Source organism: Salvelinus fontinalis, chromosome 1 (assembly GCF_029448725.1).
Source record: "Salvelinus fontinalis isolate EN_2023a chromosome 1, ASM2944872v1, whole genome shotgun sequence".
NCBI classification, from domain to species: domain Eukaryota; kingdom Metazoa; phylum Chordata; class Actinopteri; order Salmoniformes; family Salmonidae; genus Salvelinus; species Salvelinus fontinalis.
In genome coordinates, this window is record NC_074665.1 from 68932942 (window position 1) to 68954202 (window position 21261).

Consider the following 21261-nt stretch of genomic DNA (forward strand, 5'->3'; position numbering starts at 1 on the left):
GTCCATTAATTCACGGTACTCCATTCTGTTTATTTGTGTTTTATCTGTCAGCTCTGTGCCTTAACTCAGGATCTGTGTGTAGTTAATCCGACCCTCTCTGCCCAGTCGTCGCCATTTTTACCTTCTGTTGCTGTGTTAGCTGACTAGCTGCTGTTATTTCACCTGCTGTTTTAGCTAGCTCTCCCAATCATGACCTGCAATCACTTTATGCCTTATTGTATGTCTCTCTCTAATATCAATATGCCTTACATACTGTTGTTCAGGCTAGTTATCATTGTTTTGGTTTGCAATGGACCCCGTAGTTCCACTCTCCGTACCTCTGATACCTCCTTTGTCCCACCCCCCACACATGCGGTGACCTCACCCATTGAGACCAGCATGTCCAGAGATACAACCTCTCTTATCATCACCCAGTGCCTGGGCTTGCCTCCGCTGTACCCGTGCCCCACCATACCCTGGTCTGCACATTATGCCCAGAATCTATTCTACCACGCCCATAAATCTGCTCCTTTTATTCCTTGTCCCCAACGCTCTAGGCGACCAGTTTTGATAGCCTTTAGCCGCACCCTCATCCTACTACTCCTCTGTTCCTCGGGTGATGTGGAGGTAAACCCAGGCCCTGCATGTCCCCAGTCACCCTCATTTGTTGACTTCTGTGATCGAAAAAGCCTTGGCCTCATGCATGTCAACATCAGAAGCCTCCTCCCCAAGTTTGCCTTACTCACCGCTTTAGCACACTCTGCCAACCCTGATGTCCTTGCCGTGTCTGAATCCTGGCTTAGGAAGGCCACCAAAAACTCTGAGATTTCCATACCCAACTATAACACTTTCCGTCAAGATAGAACTGCCAAAGGGGGAGGAGTTGAAATCTACTGCAGAGATAGCCTGCAAAGTTCTGTCATACTTTCCAAGTCTATGCCCAAACAGTTCGAACTTCTAATTTTTAAAATTAATCTCTCCAGAAATAAGTCTCTCACTGTTGCCGCCTGCTACCGACCCCCCTCAGCTCCCAGCTGTGCCATGGACACCATCTGTGAATTGATCGCTCCCCATCTAGCTTCAGAGTTTGTTCTGTTAGGTGACCTAAACTGGGATATGCTTAACACCCCGGCAGTCCTACAATCTAAGCTTGATGCCCTCAATCTCACACAAATCATCAAGGAACCCACCAGGTACAACCCTAAATCCGTAAACATGGGCACCCTAATAGACATTATCCTGACCAACTTGCCCTCCAAATACACCTCTGCTGTCTTCAATCAAGATCTCAGCGATCACTGCCTCATTGCCTGTATCCGCCACGGGTCCACGGTCAAACGACCACCCCTCATCACTGTCAAACGCTCCCTGAAACACTTCTGCGAGCAGGCCTTTCTAATCGACCTGGCCCGGGTACCCTGGAAGGATATTGACCTCATCCCGTCAGTTGAGGATGCCTGGTCATTCTTTAAAAGTTACTTCCTCACCATATTAGACAAGCATGCTCCGTTCAAAAAATGCAGAACCAAGAACAGATATAGCCCTTGGTTCACTCCAGACCTGACTGCCCTCGACCAGCACAAAAACATCCTGTGGCGAACTGCAATAGCATCGAAGAGCCCCCGTGATATGCAACTGTTCAGGGAAGTCAGGAACCAATACACGCAGTCAGTCAGGAAAGCAAAGGCCAGCTTTTTCAAGCAGAAATTTGCATCCTGTAGCTCTAACTCCAAAAAGTTCTGGGATACTGTAAAGTCCATGGAAAACAAGAACACCTCCTCCCAGCTGCCCACTGCACTGAGGCTAGATAACACGGTCACCACTGATAAGTCCGTGATAATCGAAAACTTCAACAAACATTTCTCAATGGCTGGCCATGCCTTCCACCTGGCGACTCCAACCTTGGCCAACAGCCCCGCCCCCCCCGCTGCTACTCGCCCAAGCCTCCCCAGCTTCTCCTTTACCCATATCCAGATAGCAGATGTTCTGAAAGAGCTGGAAAACCTGGACCCATACAAATCAGCTGGGCTTGACAATCTGGGCCCCCTATTTCTGAAACTGTCCGCTGCCATTGTCGCACCCCCTATTACCAGCCTGTTCAACCTCTCCTTCGTATCATCTGAGATCCCCAAGGATTGGAAAGCTGCCGCTGTCATCCCCCTCTTCAAAGGGGGAGACACCCTGGACCCAAACTGTTACAGACCTATATCCATCCTGCCCTGCCTAGCTAAGGTCTTCGAAAGCCAAGTCAACAAACAGATCACTGACCATCTCGAATCCCACCGTACCTTCTCCGCTGTGCAATCCGGTTTCCGAGCCGGTCACGGGTGCACCTCAGCCACGCTCAAGGTACTAAACGATATCATAACCGCCATCGATAAAAGACATTACTGTGCAGCCGTCTTCATCGACCTGGCCAAGGCTTTCGACTCTGTCAATCACCATATTCTTATCGGCAGACTCAATAGCCTCGGTTTTTCTAATGACTGCCTTGCCTGGTTCACCAACTACTTTGCAGACAGAGTTCAGTGTGTCAAATCGGAGGGCATGTTGTCCGGTCCTCTGGCAGTCTCTATGGGGGTACCACAGGGTTCAATTCTCGGGCCGACTCTTTTCTCTGTATACATCAATGATGTTGCTCTTGCTGCGGGCGATTCCCTGATCCACCTCTACGCAGACGACACCATTCTGTATACTTCCGGCCCTTCCCTGGACACTGTGCTATCTAACCTCCAAACGAGCTTCAATGCCATACAACACTCCTTCCGTGGCCTCCAACTGCTCTTAAACGCTAGTAAAACCAAATGCATGCTTTTCAACCGTTCGCTGCCTGCACCCGCACGCCCGACTAGCATCACCACCCTGGACGGTTCCGACCTAGAATATGTGGACATCTATAAGTACCTAGGTGTCTGGCTAGACTGCAAACTCTCCTTCCAGACTCATATCAAACATCTCCAATCCAAAATCAAATCTAGAGTCGGCTTTCTATTCCGGAACAAAGCCTCCTTCACTCACGCCGCCAAACTTACCCTAGTAAAACTGACTATCCTACCGATCCTCGACTTCGGCGATGTCATCTACAAAATAGCTTCCAATACTCTACTCAGCAAACTGGATGCAGTTTATCACAGTGCCATCCGTTTTGTTACTAAAGCACCTTATACGACCCACCACTGCGACCTGTATGCCCTAGTCGGCTGGCCCTCTCTACATGTTCGTCGTCAGACCCACTGGCTCCAGGTCATCTACAAGGCTATGCTAGGCAAAGTGCCGCATTATCTCAGTTCACTGGTCACGATGGCTACACCCACCCGTAGCACGCGCTCCAGCAGGTGTATCTCACTGATCATCCCTAAAGCCAAAACCTCATTTGGACGCCTTTCCTTCCAGTTCTCTGCTGCCTGCGACTGGAACGAATTGCAAAAATCTCTGAAGTTGGAGACTTTTATCTCCCTCAACAACTTTAAAAATCTGCTATCCGAGCAGCTAACCGATCGCTGCAGCTGTACATAGTCCATCTGTAAACTACCCACCCAATTTACCTACCTCACGCCCATACTGCTTTTATTTATTTACTTTTCTGCTCTTTTGCACACCAGTATCTCTTCTTGCACATGATCATCTGATGATTTATCACTCCAGTGTTAATCTGCTAAATTGTAATTATTCGATTTATTGCCTACCTCATGCCTTTTGCACACATTGTATATAGATTCTCTTTTTTCTACCATGTTATTGACTTGTCTATTGTTTACTCCATGTGTAACTCTGTGTTGTTGTCTGTTCACACTGCTATGCTTTATCTTGGCCAGGTCGCAGTTGCAAATGAGAACTTGTTCTCAACTAGCCTACCTGGTTAAATAAAGGTGAAATAAAAAAATAAAAAATAAAAATACACTCTCTCTCTGCAGGTAACCCAGCTTCTACAGATAATTGAGATAATGGAGATGAGCATGCGAACAACAGCTCCTCTCCTATCCCTCTCATCTGCTCTCTCCCTCATCTCCTCTTCCTCTCCCTCTCATCTCCTCTTCCTCTCCCCCTCATCTCCTCTTCCTCTCCCCCTCATCTCCTCTTCCTCTCCCCCTCATCTCCTCTCCCTCTCCCTCTCATCTCCTCTCCCTCTCATCTCCTCTCCCTCTCATCTCCTCTCCCTCTCATCTCCTCTCCCTCTCATCTCCTCTCCCTCTCCTCTCCCCCTCCCTCTCATCTCCTCTCCCTCTCATCTCTTATCTACTCTCCCTCTCATCTGCTCTCCCTCTCATCTCATCTTCCTCTCCCTCTCATCTCCTCTCCCTCTCCCTCTCATCTCCTCTCCCTCTTCATCTCATCTTCCTCTCCCTCTTCATCTCATCTTCCTCTCCCTCTCATCTCCTCTTCCTCTCCCTCTCATCTCCTCTTCCTCTCCCTCTCATCTCCTCTCCTATCATCTCCTCTCCCTCCCATCCTCTTTCTCCTCTCACTCTTATCTGTCTACCTCTCTCTCTCTTCTCTCCCTCTCATCTCCTCTCCCTCTCCTATTATCTTGTCTCCTCACCCTCATCTCCTCTCCCTCTCCTATCATCGTATTTCCTCTCCCTCTCATCTCCTCGTTCTCCTCTCACTCATCTATCTCTCTTCTCTAATCTCCTCTCCCTCTCATCTCATCTCTCTCACCTCTCCCTCTCCTATCCTCTTGTTTTCTCTCCCTCTCTCTTCTCTTATTGCCTCTCACTCTCCTATCATATTGTCTCCTCTCCCTCTCTTCTCCTATCCTCTCATCTCCTTTCCCTCTCTCTGTCCTATCCCTCTCATGTCCTCTTTATCCTCTCCCTCTCATCTATCTTCCTCTCTCCTCTGCCTCTCCACTCTCTCTTCTCTCCCTCTCTCTCTCTCTCTCTCTCTCTCTCTCCATCTCCTCTATCTCTCCTACCCCTTTCCCTCTCCATCACCTGCTCACTTATATGCTCCACTTCTTCCCTCCCCCTCCACCCATCTCATAACAGGTGTCCTCCCCCTCCACCCATCTCTCCCCCTTCTCTGCTTCTCCCCTCTTAATAATAGGTCAGCCCCAGTCCTCCCCTCTCATCTCTCTCTGTCTCCCCCTCTGACAATGTCATCCCCATCTCTCCTTTTCTTTTTTACAATAATCTGTCCTTCTCCTCTCCCTCTCTCTCCATCCCCATTCTGTAAAGCAACCCCAGTTTTTTTTTTTACTCTGTACAGTGTGTGTAACGGCTGCCAACAGTATGTGTGTGCACCCAGCATCCCTCTGCTCATCTCTAGGCACCCACTCTCCGTGTGTGCTCAGTGTTCACCTCCCCAACCCCCCTCTCACATCATCCTCTCTCTCTTTCTCTCTCCCTCACTCTCTCACTCTATCAACGTGTGTGTCTCTCTCTCTCTCTCTCTCTCTCTCTCTCTCTCTCTCCCTTTCTCTTGCAGGCTTTCCCTTCTCCCTTCAATGCGCTCTTCTGTGTGGGTGCGTGTTTGTGTGTGCAGCTAAAGCGAGATGCTCTTGCTTACACAGAGCTGCATTTAACAGGTGCTCAGTGCTATCAGCATAGCTAGCCTGAGAGGAATACAGAGACAAGCTACAGAGTAGGAACCAGAAAGGAGCTACGCTGCTCTGAAACTGATCCAGGATAGAGCACCTCTTTGGGGATGCACTTGTCTGAACGAGCCCATTGGAGAATAAATCTCTTGAACTGGGTTTAGTTGCCTGACAGAACGTGGAGATCCAGAGAGAGTCTACACTGGCCAGGGTTGTGATACTCTGCCCTGCTCGGCAGGGTTTCCTGGAAGTTTCAGAACGGGATGGACTAAGATTTATTTAGAACTTTGGATGTGCTCCAGAGAGGGACTCAGTGTGACTGAGACAGCCAGGAGAGAGCTTCAGATCTGGGCTACACTTACCTTAGTGGTACCGGCATTCCTTAGAACTCAGTGAGAGAGAAAGACCTACTCTGCTCTCCTTTCTTTCTCTGTGAGATAGAGAGACATTGAGAGGTTAGCCTGAATGTGACTTTTGCTTCTCATCTGGACTTAACCTCTCCTCTCAAGGGTACCATTCAGGACTAACCTCCATCTCCCTCCTCTCCTACTCTCGTCTCCCCCTCTCCCCCTCTGCTCTGCAGCTCGGAGAGTAAGATATCTCACCTGGCTCAGAGGTTGAACCAGAGACCAGGGGATGCTCTGATAAAGGACTTCAGACAGTTGCTCTACACGGGCTCACCACGCACGTCTCACAGCCTGGACAGGTACAACTGCTGAAGCCACCGCACACACACATACAGGTGAACACACACATGCACAAAGCACAGACGTAAGTACACACACGTGCAGATTCTCACACATGCACAGATGCATAGGCGCATGCACCGACACATGCAGATGTACACACACACACACACACACACACACACACACACACACACACACACACACACACACACACACACACACACACACACACACACACACACACATCAGATGATACACGACATCAGTGTGTGTGAGGTCAGTATACGTCTGCTGTGCTGTCAGCTGATAATTGATCTGTTGAACTTGGTGGGTGAGAGATGTAGGCTAGATAAAGGGGTAGGTAATTAATGTACACTATGACTGCTGCTTCAGCATTCCTGGCTGTTAGAAGAATATACTTTTTTGGTTTCGCTTATACAATATCGATTGAAGCTGAAGATATCCTCATATCCCTCCCTTTCTCTCTCCTCGTTCCTTCTCTTCTTTGCGCAGAAACAAATTAGACTAACTTGACTTCTGTTGCTGTTACTGTAATTTCTCTCCATCTTTATGTTCCTGTCTTTCTCAACCTGTTATCCCTCTCTTCTCTCCCCGTTCTCTCTCTCTCTCTCTCTCTCTCTCTCTCTCTCTCGTTCTCTCGTTCTCTCGTTCTCTCGTTCTCTCGTTCTCTCGTTCTCTCTCTCTCTCTCTCTCTCTCTCTCTCTCTCTCTCGTTCTCTCTTTCTCTATTTCTCTCTGCTTTGCGCAGAAACAGATTACTGACTTGACTCCTGCTGCTGTTACTGTAATTTCTCTCCATCTTTATGTTCCTGTCTTTCTCAATCTGTTATTGCTCTCTTTCCCCCCGATGTCTCTCTCCCTCTCTACTCTCTCTTGTTCTCTCTCTACTCTCTTTCCTTCCGTCTTCTGTGCGCAGAAACAGATAAGACTAACTTGACTTCTGTTGCTGTTTCTGTCTTTCTCCATCTATTATCTTGCTCTTTTTCCCCCATTCTCGCTCTCTTTATCGCTCTGTCCCTTATTCCTCTGTGTGTAATGTACGTGTTTCAGTGTAATTGTTGCAGTAGGCTGCTGTTGAAAATGCACCTGTACGTGTCTGTTGGTTGCTACAAGTCCCGTAGGCTCTTTAGTTAGCAATGTTCTGTTTAGATGTTCCATTTAAGACAGAATCAGCATGTTTTTCTTTGTGGGAGTGATTGAATAACGATGTTGGAGCTGAATAGAATACTCGTACTTGTGTTCTAAGTAGTAGCCTGTTTGGTAATGCAAAGAAATAATGTTTTATAGTATGTTACATTTCCAAAATTGAGTATGCTTTAAATGGTCATACTAGTTTCTGCTTTTTATCTAGTAGAATTTGCTACACACTGTTAAAGATTTTTATGCCTTGAGACATGGATTGTGTTTGTGTGCCATTCAGAGGGTGAATGGGCAAGACAAAATATTTCAGTGCCTTTGAACAGAGTAGGGTAGTAGGTTCCAGGCGTACCGGTTTGAGTGTCAAGAACTGCAACACTGCCGGGTTTTTCACGCTCAATATTTTCCCGCATGTATCAAGAATGGTCCACCACCCAAAGGCCATCCAGCCAACTTGACACAACTGTGGGAAGCATTGGAGTCAACATAGAGTATATAGTTCCTGTAGCGTCTACGCCCCGAGGCTGTTCTGAGGGCAAAAGGGGGTGTTACTCAATATTAGGAAAATGGTCCTAATGTTTTGTACACTCAGTGAATAAACAACATAGCCAAAAGTATATGGATACCCCTTCAAATTAGTGGAATCGGCTATTTCAACCACACCCGTTGCTGACAGGTGTAAACAATTTGGCACACAGCCATGCAATCTCCATAGACAAAGATTGCCAGTAGAATGGCCTGTACTGACTTTTTAACGTGGCACTGTCATAGGATGACAACTTTCCAACAAGTCAGTTTGTCAAATTTCTGTTCTGCTAGAGCTACCCCGGTTAACTGTAAGTGCTGTTATTGTGAAGTGGAAATGTCTAGGCTCAGTCGTGAGGTGGTAGACCACACAAGCTCACAGAATGGGACCACCGAATGCTGAAGCGCGTAGCGTGTAAAACATATTCTGTTCTCGGTTACAACACTCACTACCGTGTTCCAAACTGCCTCTGGAAGTAACGTCAGAACTGTTTGTCAGGAGCTTCATGAAATGAGTTTCCATGGCAGAGCAGCTGCACACAAGCCTAAGATCACCATGCGCAATGCCAAGCGCCAGCTAGAGTGGTGTAAAGTTCGCCGCCATTCGACTCTGGAACAGTGGAACCGTGTTCTCTGTAGTGATGAATCACGCTTCACCATCCGGTAGTCCAAAGGACGACTCTGGGTTTGGTGGATTCCAGGAAAACACTACCTGCCACAATGCATAGTGCCAAGTGTAAAGTTTGATGGGGGAGGAGAAGTGGTCTGGGGCTGTTTTTCATGGCCCCTTAGTTATATTGAAGGGAAGTCTTAATGCTACAGCATACAATTACATTCTAGATTATGCTTTGCCTCCAATTTTGTGGCAACAGTTTGGGGATGTCCTTTTCTTGTTTCAGCATGACATTTTATCTTTACTTTTTTTTATTTCACCTTTATTTAACCAGGTAGGCTAGTTGAGAAAACGTTCTCATTTACAACTGCAACCTGGTCAAAATAAAGCAAAGCAGTTCGACACATACAACAACACAGAGTTACACATGGAATAAACAAACATACAGTCAATAATACAGTAGAAAAAGTCTATACAGTGTGTGCAAATTAGGTAAGATAAGGGAGGTAAGGCAATAAATAGGCCAAGTAATTATGATATAGCAATTAAACACTGGAATGGTAGATGTGCAGAAGAAGAATGTGTAAATAGAGATACTGGGGTGCAAAGGAGCAAGATGAATAAATAAATACAGTATGGGGATGTGGTAGTTGGATGGGCTATTTACAGATGGGCTATGTACAGGTGCAGTGATCTGTGAGCTGCTCTGACAGCTGGTGCTTAAAGCTAGTGAGGGAGATGTGTGTCTCCAGCTTCAGTGATTTTTGTAGTTCGTTCCAGTCATTGGCAGCAGAGAACTGGAAGGAAAGGCAGCCAAAGGAGGAATTGGCTTTGGGAGTGACCAGTGAGATATACCTGCTGGAGCGCGTGCTACGGGTGGATGCTGCTATGGTGACCAGTGAGCTGAGATAAGGGGGGGCTTTACCTAGCAAATACTTGTAGATGACCTGGAGCCAGTGGGTTTGGCGACGAGTATGAAGCGAGGGCCAGCCAACGAGAAAGTACAGGTCGCAGTGGTGGGTAGTATATGGGGCTTTGGTGACAAAACGGATGGCACTGTGATAGACTGCATGCAATTTGTTGAGGAGAGTGGAGGCTATTTTGTAGATGACATCGCCGAAGTCGAGGATCGGTAGGATGGTCAGTTTTACAAGGGTATGTTTGACAGCATGAGTGAAGGATGTTTTGTGGCGAAATAGGAAGCCGATTCTAGATTTAATTTTGGATTGGAGATGGTTAATGTGAGTCTGGAAGGAGAGTTTACAGTTTAACCAGACACCTAGGTATTTGTAGTTGTCCACATATTCTAAGTCAGAACCGTTCAGAGTAGTGATGCTGGACGGGCGGACAGTGATCGGTTGAAGAGCATGCATTTAGTTTTACTTGCGTTTAAGAGCAATTGGAGGTCACGGAAGGAGAGTTGTATGGCATTGAAGCTCGTCTGGAGGTTAGTTAACTATGTCCAAAGAAGGGCCAGAAGTATACAGTATGGTGTCGTCTGCGTAGAGGTGGATCAGAGAATCACCAGCAGCAAGAGCGACATCATTGATGTATACAGAGAAAAGAGTCATCCCTAGAATTGAACCCTGTGGCACCCCCATATAGACTGCCAGAGGTCCGGACAACAGGCCCTCCGATTTGACACAGTGAACTCTGTCTGAGAAGTAGTTGGTGAACCAGGCAAGGCAATCATTTGAGAAACAAAGAGAGTCTGCCGATAAGAATGTGGTGATTGACAGAGTCGAAAACCTTGGCCAGGTTGAAGAATACTGCTGCACATTTATGTCTCTTATCGGTGGCGGTTATGATATCGTTAGGACCTTGAGCGTGGTTGAGGTGCACCCATGACCCATGAGTTCTGAAACCAGATTGCATAGCGTAGAAGGTACGGTGGGATTCGAGATAGTCAGTAATCTGTTAACTTGGCTTTCGAAGACCTTAGAAAGGCAGGGTAGGATAGATATAGGTCTGTTGCAGTTAGGGTCTAGACTGTCTCCCCCTTTGAAGAGGGGGATGACCGCGGCTGCTTTCCAATCTTTGGGAATCTCAGACGATACGAAAGAGATTGAAAAGGCTAGTAATAGGGGTTGCAACAATTTCAGCAGATCATTTTAGAAAGCGAGGGTCCAGATTTTCTAGCCCGGCTGATTTGTAGGGGTCCAGATTTTGCAGCTCTTTCAGAACATCAGCTATCTGGATTTGGGTGAAGGAGAAATGGGGGAGGCTTGGGCGAGTTGCTGTGGGGGGTGCAGGGCTGTTGACCGGGGTAGGGGTAGCCAGGTGGAAAGCATGGCCAGCCGTAGAAAAATGCTTATTGAAATTCTCAATTATAGTGGATTTATCGGTGGTGACAGTGTGTCCGAGCCTCAGTGCTGTGTTCTTATTCTCTATGGACTTTACAGTGTCCCAGAACCTTTTTGAGTTTGTGCTACAGGATGCAAATTTCTGTTTGAAAAAGCTAGCCTTAGCTTTCCTAACTGCCTGTGTATATTGGTTCATAACTTCCCTGAAAAGTTGCATATCACGGGGGCTATTCGATACTAATGCAAAACGCCACAGGATGTTTTTGTGCTTGTCAAGGGCAGTCAGGTCTGGAGAGAACCAAGGGCTACATCTGTTCCTGGTTTAATTTTTTTTGAATGGAGCATGCTTATTTAAGATGGTGAGGAAGGCACTTTTGAAGAATAACAAGAATAATATCCTCTACTGATGGGATGAGGTCAATATCCTTCCAGGATTCCCAGGCCAGGTCGATTAGAAAGGCCTGCTCGCTGAAGTGTTTCAGGGAGCAAGCAATGAGGCAGTGATCGCTGAGATCTTGGTTGAAAACAGCAGAGGTGTATTTGGAGGGCAAGTTGGTTAGGATGATCTCTATGAGGGTGCCCGTGTCTACGGCTTTGGGGTTGTACCTGGTAGGTTCATTGATAATTTGTGTGAGATTGAGGGCATCAAGCTTAGATTGTAGGATGGCCGGGGTGTTAAGCATGTCCTAGTTTAGGTCACCTAGCAGCACGAGCTCTGAAGACAGATGGGGGGCAATAAGTTCACATATGGTGTCCAGAGCACAGCTGGGGGCAGAGGGTGGTCTATAGCAAGCGGCAACAGTGAGAGACTTGTTTCTGGAAAGGTGGATTTTAAAAGTAGAAGTTAAAATTGTTTGGATACAGATCTGGATAGTAAGACAGAACTATGCAGGCTATCTCTGCAGTAGATTGCAACACCGCCCCCTTTGACAGTTCTATCTTGTCGGACAATGTTATAGTTAGGGATGGACATTTCAAGGTTTTTGGTGGTCTTCCTAAGCCAGGATTCAGACACGGCTAGGACATCCGGGTTGGCAGAGTGTGCTAAACCAGTGAATAAAATAAACTTAGGGAGGAGGCTTCTAATGTTAACATGCATGAAACCAAGATTTTCACAGTTACAGAAGTCAATAAATGAGAGAACCTGGGGAATAGGAGTGGAGCTAGGCACTGCAGGGCCTGGATTAACCTCTACATCACCAGAGGAACAGAGGAGGATAAGGGTACGGCTAAAGGCTATCAGAACTGGTCGTCTAGTATGTCCGGAACAGAGTAAAAGGAGCAGGTTTCTGGGCGCGATAGATTAGATTCAAGGCATAATGTACAGACAAAGGTATGGTAGGATGTGAATACAGTGGAGGTAGGCCTAGGCATTGAGTGATGATGAGAGAGATATTGTCTCTAGAAACATCATTTAAACCAGGTAATGTCATTGCATGTGTGGGATGAGGAACTAAATGGTTGGCTACGGTATATTGAGCAGGGCTAGAGGCTCTACAGTGAAATAAGGCAATAATCACTCACCAGAACAGCAATGGACAAGGCATATTGACATTAAGGATAGGCATGCGTAGCCGAGTGATCGGGTCCAGTGAGTGGTGAGGCTGGTTGGAGACACGGCATTTCAGACAGCTAGCGGGCCGGGGTTAGCAGCTAGCAGAAGGGCCTCAGAGGGACGTCGCGATGGGGGAAGTCTGTTTATAGCCTCCTCGTGCGTTTACATCGGTAGACCAGTCGTGATGGATTAGTAGGGTTCCGTGTGGTAAAGGGGACCAGTCCAATTGGCAAAATAGGTATAGTGGCCAAAGTAATTGTCCGATGGACCTATTCAGCTAATAGTCGATATGCTCTAGACAGCTAGCGGGCCAGCTAGCAGATGGGCATTTAGGGGACGTCGCGACGGAGATCCTCGTCAATCATACAGCAAATGCCATTTGCGTCCCTTATGTAGGAGAGTATTTTGAAGTTGAGGTTTAGAAAAAATATTAAAAAGATATTCGAAGAAAACGATGTAAGATATAAAAGATATATACATGGGACACGACGAGGACAAAGGCGTCTGACTGTTACGCCATCTTGGATCACATTGCCCCCGTGCACAAAGCACGGTCCATACAGAAATGGTTTGTCGAGATTGGTGCGGAAGATCTTGCGAACAGATTTGGGATGAATTGGAACGCCGACTGCGAGCCAGGCCTAATCGCCCAACATCAGTGCCCAACCTCACTAATGTTCTTGTGGCCGAATGGAAGCAAGTCCTCTAAGCAAGTCCTCGCAGCAATGTTCCAACATCTAGTGGAAAGCCTTTACCAGAAGAGTGGAGGCTGTTAGAGCAGCAAAGGGGGACCAACTCTATATTAATGCCCGTGAATTTAGAATGAGATGTTCGACGAGCAGATGTCCACATACAGTGTATATATGTAGTGTATATATACAGTATATACAATGCATTTGGAAAAAGTTCTCATCCATCTACACAATTCTCATCAATCTACACACAATACCCTCTAATGACAAAGCGAAAGTATTCAGACCCTTTGCTATGAGACTCTAAATTGAGCTCAGGTGCATCCTGTTTCCATTTAGCATCCTTGAGATGTTTCTACAACTTGATTGGAGTCCAGCTGTGGTAAATTCAATTGATTGGACATGATTTGGAAAAGCACACACCTGTCTATATACTGTACCACAGTGACAGTGCATGTCAGAGCAAAAACCAAGCCATGAGGTCGAAGGAAATGTCCTAGCGCTCTGAGACAGAATTGTGTCGAAGCACAGATCTGGGTAAGGGTACACATTTTTTACAGCATCGAAGGTCTCCAAGAACACTGTGGCCTCAGTCATTCTTAAATGGTAGATGTTTTGAACCACCAAGACTCTTCCTAGAGCTATTTAATCAATTTTAGAATAAGGCTGTAACGTAACAAAATGTGGAAAAAATCTTGGTCTGAATATTTTCTGAATGCACAGAACAAAAATATAAACGTAACGTGCAACAATTTCGACGATTTTACTGAGTTACAGTTCATGTAAGGAAATCAGTCAATTGAAATAAATAAATTTGGCCCTAATCTATGGATTTCGCATGACTGGGCAGGGGCGCCACCATGAGTGCGTCTGGGAGGGCATAGGCCCACCCACTTAAGAGACTGGCCCATCCGCTGGGGAGCAAGGCCCAGCCAATCAGAATGAGTTTTTCACCACAAAAAGGTTTTATTTCAGACAGAAATACTCCTCAGTTTCATCAGCTGTCCAGGTGGCTGTTCTCAGAATGAAGATGCCAGATGTGGAGGGCCTGAGCTGGCGTGGTTACACAGAGTCTGCTGTTGTGAGGCTGGTTAGACGTACTTCCAAATTCTCTAAAACGACTTTTCTCTTATGGTAGAGAAATTAACATTCAATTCTCTGGCAACAGCTCTGATGGACTTTCCTGCAGTCAGCATGTCAATTGCACGCTCCCTCAGAACTTGAGGCATCTGTGACATTGTGATGTGTGGCCTTTTATTGTCCTCTGCACAAGGTGCATTTATGTGATTAACATGCTGTTTTAATCAGCTTCTTGATATGCCATATCTGTCAGCTGGATGGATTATCTTAGCAAAAGAGAAATACACCACTAACAGGGATGCAAACAAATTTGTGCAGAGAAATAAGCTTTTTGTGTGTGTGGGACATTTCTGGGATCTTTTATTACAGCTCATGAAATCTCTCCCTCTCTCTTTATTTCTCTCTCGAGCACTTTTCTTATCCACTCTCTCTTTCTCTCCGCCCTATTTACCTCTCTACTTCTCCCTTCCTCTTCCTCCCTCACTCCCAGCTAATGATTTGTCCCTTCAACCAATTTTGTCAGCTCATATCCGTAGTTATTAGGGTGAAGAGTGAGAGGCCATTGTACCAGCCTGCTGCTATTTGAGGCCCAGTTGATAGAGCTGGAGTCAGATGTGAAGGACTATTCATTGTGTTGTACATCACTGTTCCAGCCACCTCTCAATAGATACATGGAGAGATGACGCAACCGTTAAATTCAAACACTCCTGAAAGGACAGACGTGACTATTCTGTGGTTGGTCATGAGTGTGTGTGTGTGTGTGTGTGTGTGTGTGTGTGTGTGTGTGTGTGTGTGTGTGTGTGTGTGTGTGTGTGTGTGTGTGTGTGTGTGTGTGTGTGTGTGTGAGCATAAAAGAGTGCTCATTGTGGATATTTTAGTTCACTCGCCTCAATTAGTGGGGACACACACATAGGTACACACATGCTCACGCACACATATGCATGCATGCACACACACACTTTATCCTGCAGTGCCTCTAATTGGTCATGTCTTGGGGTGGCAAGTAGCCTGATGGTTAGAGCATTGGGCCAGTAACCGAAAAGTTGCTGGATTGAATCCCCGAACTGACAAGGTGGAAATCTGTCTTTCTGCCCCTGAACAAGTCAGTTAACCCACTGTTCCCCGGTAGGCCGTCATTGTAAATAAGAATTTGTTCTTAACTGACTTGCCTAGTTAAATAAAGGTTAAAAAATTTGATAAATGTCATGTTCCATATCTGTGCCCACAATCCCAGGTGTAATATTTGATGATATTTTAATGACATTTGGTTATTTCTTCAACAAGAAGGACACTCACTTGCACAGTTAAACTAATTGTCAGCCAATTAATCAATCATTCAGTCAATTATTCAATTTTGCTTTATTCAAGAAATGTATTTATAAGATAAACTAATTGGTCCTGGAAATGATAGAGAGCATTCATCTTTACTTAACATATACTGTACTCTTGAAGCATAAAGGACAAAAATAAACCATCTTTAGAAGCATTTGTTTTGTTATTCTTTCTATTCCTTAGGCTGTACCCAATTTGTGACAAAATATAATAATTGGGCTGACTGTGTAAACGCAGCCCTTCTATTGGAATACTAAAGCATGTTTTATCCCTCTGTAGCTATGTGAACGCTAATTATGTTTTGGCAGAGGAAAGATAATGATGGTTGTTGTGACTCGCTGGCCCGTCTTCTGTGACAGTGAAGAGATAATGAATAGAGGAACACTAGAATGTTCCTTTTTCATGAATGGTTTCTGAAGAGCCCTCCACTTAACTGAGCCTTCCCACAGCTGAATGTAGAGGTTTGAAACTCAGTTTATTATTGGTCTATTAACTAATTTATTGTATAGTGATGTCACCATGGAAGGCCAAACTCCATCCCACCAAAACACGCTGAAATTTCAGGTGGTCTTTTTAAACAACTCTTACACTAAAAGGGCATTATAATAGTTTTCACAATTTCACAGTATTATTCCAACCTCATCGTGTGGAAATATATATAAAACACAGGGAGATTACATTTTTTATTGAACTGGGCCTTTAATAGTCCTTGATGACATGTGAAGATGATGAAGATTTTAACTTACACCAGATATGAAGAGTGCCTTGCTATTTTTTCTAATATATTTTCCTCCCTTCCTTTAGGAACTTATGTTCTGTCACAATGACAGAACCTGAAACTCATCCATTTTTCAAACTCATCAATTTGTACTGTCTTCATTGTCAGACAATATATAATTGGGTAGAAATGTAGACTATTACTGTCCTCAAAAGAAATTGGTCTTACACATTCAAATTACTTTTCTCTTCCTTAGGAACTTCTATTCTATCAGCATGACTCAACAGATGCAGAACCTGCAGCTGTCCCAAACCAGGAAGTGCTCGGGAGGCCCTGCCTCTCCCAGCGCTGCCAAGCGCCTGTACAGGAACCTATCAGAGAAGCTCAAAGGTGGCCACTCCTCCTTTGAGGATGCCTACTTCTTCGGCCGTGGAGACCGCCACGGTCATCGCAAGGGCTCGGTGAGTTGGGAATTGTGTGTGTGTGTGTGTGCGTGCATGCGTGCCCTGTTTGTGTGTGTGTGGAATTTTGTGTGTATGGGTGAGCATCTATACGGGACTGTTATGCGTCTCATCTTCATCAGATCAAATGATACCAGCCAGCCCAGGTAAGAGTGTCCAGGAGGACTATACTGTGACTTACTACACTCTTATAAGTAAAGGAACCCGGAAGAACCTTTATGGAGTTCAAATAATTGCCCATAGGGGAAACCTTTCCAGTTCTAAAATGTTCTTTGAGGAAAAGGGTTCCCTTGAAAAGGGTTTTTGGGGAATACATGTGTTAAGGTTCTGTCACGATCGCGTTTACGTGAACGAGAGGACCAAGGCGCAACATGATTTGAATACATCTTCTTTTTTCCCCAAGATGAAGATGATCACCAAACACTTATACAACACTAACAAAACAACAAACGATCGTGAAACTTCAAAACGTAAGTGCACACACAAACTACTTACGTCGACATATACATGTACATAAACAATGACCCACAAACAGCTAAAGCCTATGGCAGCCTTAAATATGGCTCCCAATTAGAGACAACCGAAATCAGCTGTCTCTAATTGAGAACCCATTCCGGGCCACCATAGACTTTCCTAGAACTACACCCAACATAGACACAGCTAGACACATACACTCAACACAAAACCATAAACTACAACAAACACCCCCTCTACCATATAATACCCCAAAATACACACATACCCCATGTCACACCCTGACCTAACTAAAATAATAAATAAAACAAATAATACTAAGGCCAGGGCGTGACAGGTTCAAACCTTTTCACATGGATGGGGAAGGGTTACATTTGTTACATTATTAGTAATATATTGTAGAGGTATTTTGGTGGCAGCCTATCAGAAGATTGGAGGCGTGACTTTCAGGTTTTGGCCACCCATTAGAGTAAATGTGATTCATTTATTTTCCTTTAATATTTATGCAAATTGTAGTACAATATTAACATGACTGATTACATATAGTAATAAAATGCTAACTATTACAACTTTGGGATTTGCATAGGCTCTTGATTAACTCTTACATCACTTTAAGCCTCATTGATTCTACAAAACTGTCAGTTTTCAACCTTAACATGTGTTGACAGTACAACAGAACAGATGAACAGAAATGACATTTACTCCCACAGGTGGCCTAAAAAGATCTTTCTGAAAGCCATGCCCCTACTAAGCCACACCAATGAACTCCAGTCCATTGTTCTGCCATGAACCCTTTGCTACATTGAAACATTCCTCCAAGGTTCCTCCACGAGTCGCTCAACTAACCAAAGGTGCAAATATTAACAATGAATAACAATAGTCGAGTCTCCACTAATTCTAAGAGTGTAGATAGTGACTGGATAGGCTGGAGGTCTCTCTTTGTGTCTGGGACACTGGGTTCAGACAGTGACTGGCTAGAGTGGAGGTCTCTCTGTTTATCTGAGACTCTGGGTTCAGACAGTGACTGGCTAGAGTGGAGGTCTCTCTGTTTATCTGAGACTCTGGGTTCAGACAGTGACTGGCTAGAGTGGAGGTCTCTCTGTGTGTCTGGGACACTGGACACCGGGTTCAGACAGTGACTGGCTAGGCTGGAGGTCTCTGTTTATCTGAGACTCTGGGTTCAGACAGTGACTGGCTAGAGTGGAGGTCTCTCTGTATCTGAGACTCTGGGTTCAGACAGTGACTGGCTAGAGTGGAGGTCTCTCTGTGTATCTGAGACTCTGGGTTCAGACAGTGACTGGCTAGAGTGGAGGTCTCTCTGTGTATCTGAGACTCTGGGTTCAGACAGTGACTGGCTAGGCTGGAGGTCTCTCTCTGTCTCGGGAACACTAGGATCAATACAGATCGGGTTGGTGTGTATTGTCCCATTTCCTGTAATTGGTTTATAATTTCTTTAGAACAGTGGGCGGCCCATAGAATTAGAATACGAGTAATTTAAATAGGATCTCTATGAGGCAGCCCCTCTGATTGTAAGCCCAAGAGTAGAGGAGACACAGAATAGAGGCACAGAATAGAACAGGGCTGCTTCCATAATGGCCCCCGGAGATGATTTCCTTCAGTGTCCTTCAGAATGTGCCATTAAATTAAATTTGCTTTATTGGCATGACGTAACAATGTACATATTGCCAAAGCTTATTTTCGATATTTACAATATAAAAATATAAAAATGAGAATCAAAATTGTCAGCGGGACAACAGTAACAACAATAACCAAGTGTCAAAATAACCATACATTCAACAATAACAATAAGCATACAGTAGAGGACATGTGCAGGTTGATTGTTCTGTCAGACACTGTCCCTCGACTTATGGCAGACGGCAATGTAGTGTGCTGCCAGCCCACAGCTCTCTGCGTCCTCCCCCAACAGGACGGGTAGCCTACTCTCATCAGAGAGGTCTTTGAAACCTTGAATAAGGGTTTCAAATTTGGGGAAATGACAATCTCTAATTGTTTTATATTTTTTACATTTTGTCAGGAAATGCAGCTATGTCTCAGGTTCTGCTGTTGGGAAGTGGTTGCACAGCCTTTCCTCTACAGGTTTTCCTGTGTCTACCCTTCTCAATGGCAAGGCTGTGCTCACTGAGCCTGTACTTTGTCAAGGTTTTTCTAAGGTTTTGATCAGTAACCATGGTCAAATATTTAGCCACAGTGTACTGTCGATTTAGGGCCAGATAGCACTGCATTTTGCTTTGTGTTTGTGCTTGTGTTTCCCAATAAGCAATATAGTTTTGTTTTGACTGTTGTAATTTGGTTTATCCTGATTGATTGGATGTTCTGGTCCTGAGGCTTCAGTGTCTTAGTAGAACAGGTTTGTGAACTCAGCCCCAGGACCAGCTGGATGAGGGTACTCTTTTCTTTTCTTTGCTCAGCTCTTGGCATTGCAGGAATTAGTAATGATATGAGAGGGGGTCACTGTATTTTAGATGTTTCCAAAACTTAATTGCTCTTTTGAGATTTTATTATTAGTGAATATTGGCCTAATTCTGCCCTGCATGCATTGTTTGTAGTTTTCCTCTGGACATGTAGGATAATCTTACAGAACTCTGCATGCAGGGTTTCAATCGGGTGTTTGTCCCATTTGATGAAATCTTGTTCTGCAAGTGGACCACACACATCGCTGCCATAAAGTGCAATTGGTTCAATGACATATTCAATTCGTTTTAGCCAAATTTTAATAGGTTTTTCAATTTGAATTAGCTTTTTAATGGCGTAGAATGCCCTGCGTGCTTTCTCTCTCAGTTCATTCACTGCCTCATTAAGGTGTCCAGTTGAGCTTATTTTTAAACCTAAGTAATTGTAGTGTGTGCAGTACTCTATATATTTTGTACCAATTGAGAACTTTGGTCTAATTCCCTGAGATCTGGATCTTCTCTGGAAAATCAATATTTTTGTATTTTTGGGGTTTACTGCCAGGGCCCAGGTCTGGCAGTACTGCTCTAGCAGGTCCAGGCTCTGCTGTAGGCCATGTGCTGTGGGTGACAGCAGGCATAGGTCATCTGCGAAGAGTAGGCATTTAACTTCTGAATTGAGGAGACTAACACCAGGGGCTGAGGATTTTTCTCGAATAGTGGCCAAATCGTTGATGTAAATATTGAAGAGTGCAGGGCTCAGATTGCAACCCTGACGAAGGCCCTGGTTAAAGAATTCTGTTATTTTCTTGCCAATTTTAATGCTGCACGTATTGCCAGTATACATTGATTTAATTATGTCATATGTTTTACCCCCTACACCACTTTCAATAACTTTGTAGAACAGTCCTGTATGCCAAATAGAATCAAATGCTTTTTGTAAGTCGATAAAGCAAGCGTATATTTTGGTATTATTTTGGTGGACATGTTTATCTATCATGGTGTGTAAGGTGTAAATATGATCAGTTGTGTGATGTTTTGGTATAAATCCAATTTGGCTTTTACTCAAGACATTGTGCCTATTAAGGAAGTTTAGAACTCTAAACTTATAATACTACAGAAAACCTTCCAAAGGTTACTGTTCACACAAATGCCTCTGTAATTTTTAGGGTCAAATTTGTCCCTGTTTTTAAAGATTGGGGTTATGAGTCCTTGACTCCAGATGTCAGGGAAATAACCTACACTCAGGATCAAATTAAACAGTTTTAATATAGCCAATTGAAATTTTGCACTAGTGAGTTTGAGCATCTCATTTAGGATGCCATCAGGTCCGCATCCTTTTTTTTTTAAATTTGAGAGCCTGAAGTTTCTTATAGAGCTCCTGGTCAGTAATTAGGGAGTCCAATGGATTTTGATTGTCCTTTGTAGCTTTTTCTAATCCATTCAACTTCTCATGAATTCGGCGTTGTTCTGCGTTTGTGTCAATTTGAACGGTGTTGTAGAGTGTTTTAAAATGGGTTGTCCATATGTCACCATTTTGTAACGCTAATTCCTCTTGTTTAGATTTTAAGTTTTTTCCAATTTTGCCAGAAGTTATTTGTGTTTATGGACTCCTCAATTAGTGTCAGCTGCTTGCTGTTGTACTGTGCTTTTTTGGTTCTGAGTGTACGTTTATAGAGTTTTAAAGTCTCACAGTAATGAAGGCGTAATTCACCATTATTTGGGTCTCTGTGCTTTTG

At 44.7% G+C, this 21261-nt stretch overlaps 1 protein-coding gene across 1 annotated transcript in view; it reads left to right on the plus strand.

Annotated features, from left to right (window-relative positions):
* ankfn1 (ankyrin repeat and fibronectin type III domain containing 1) overlaps positions 1–21261 on the plus strand; it is a 232680-nt gene that overhangs the window by 114872 nt on the left and 96547 nt on the right. Inside the window, exons 7-8 of the mRNA XM_055931431.1 lie at positions 6099–6221; positions 16436–16640. Coding sequence (XP_055787406.1) covers positions 6099–6221; positions 16436–16640 — 328 coding nt within the window. The remainder of the gene's footprint in view (positions 1–6098; positions 6222–16435; positions 16641–21261) is intronic.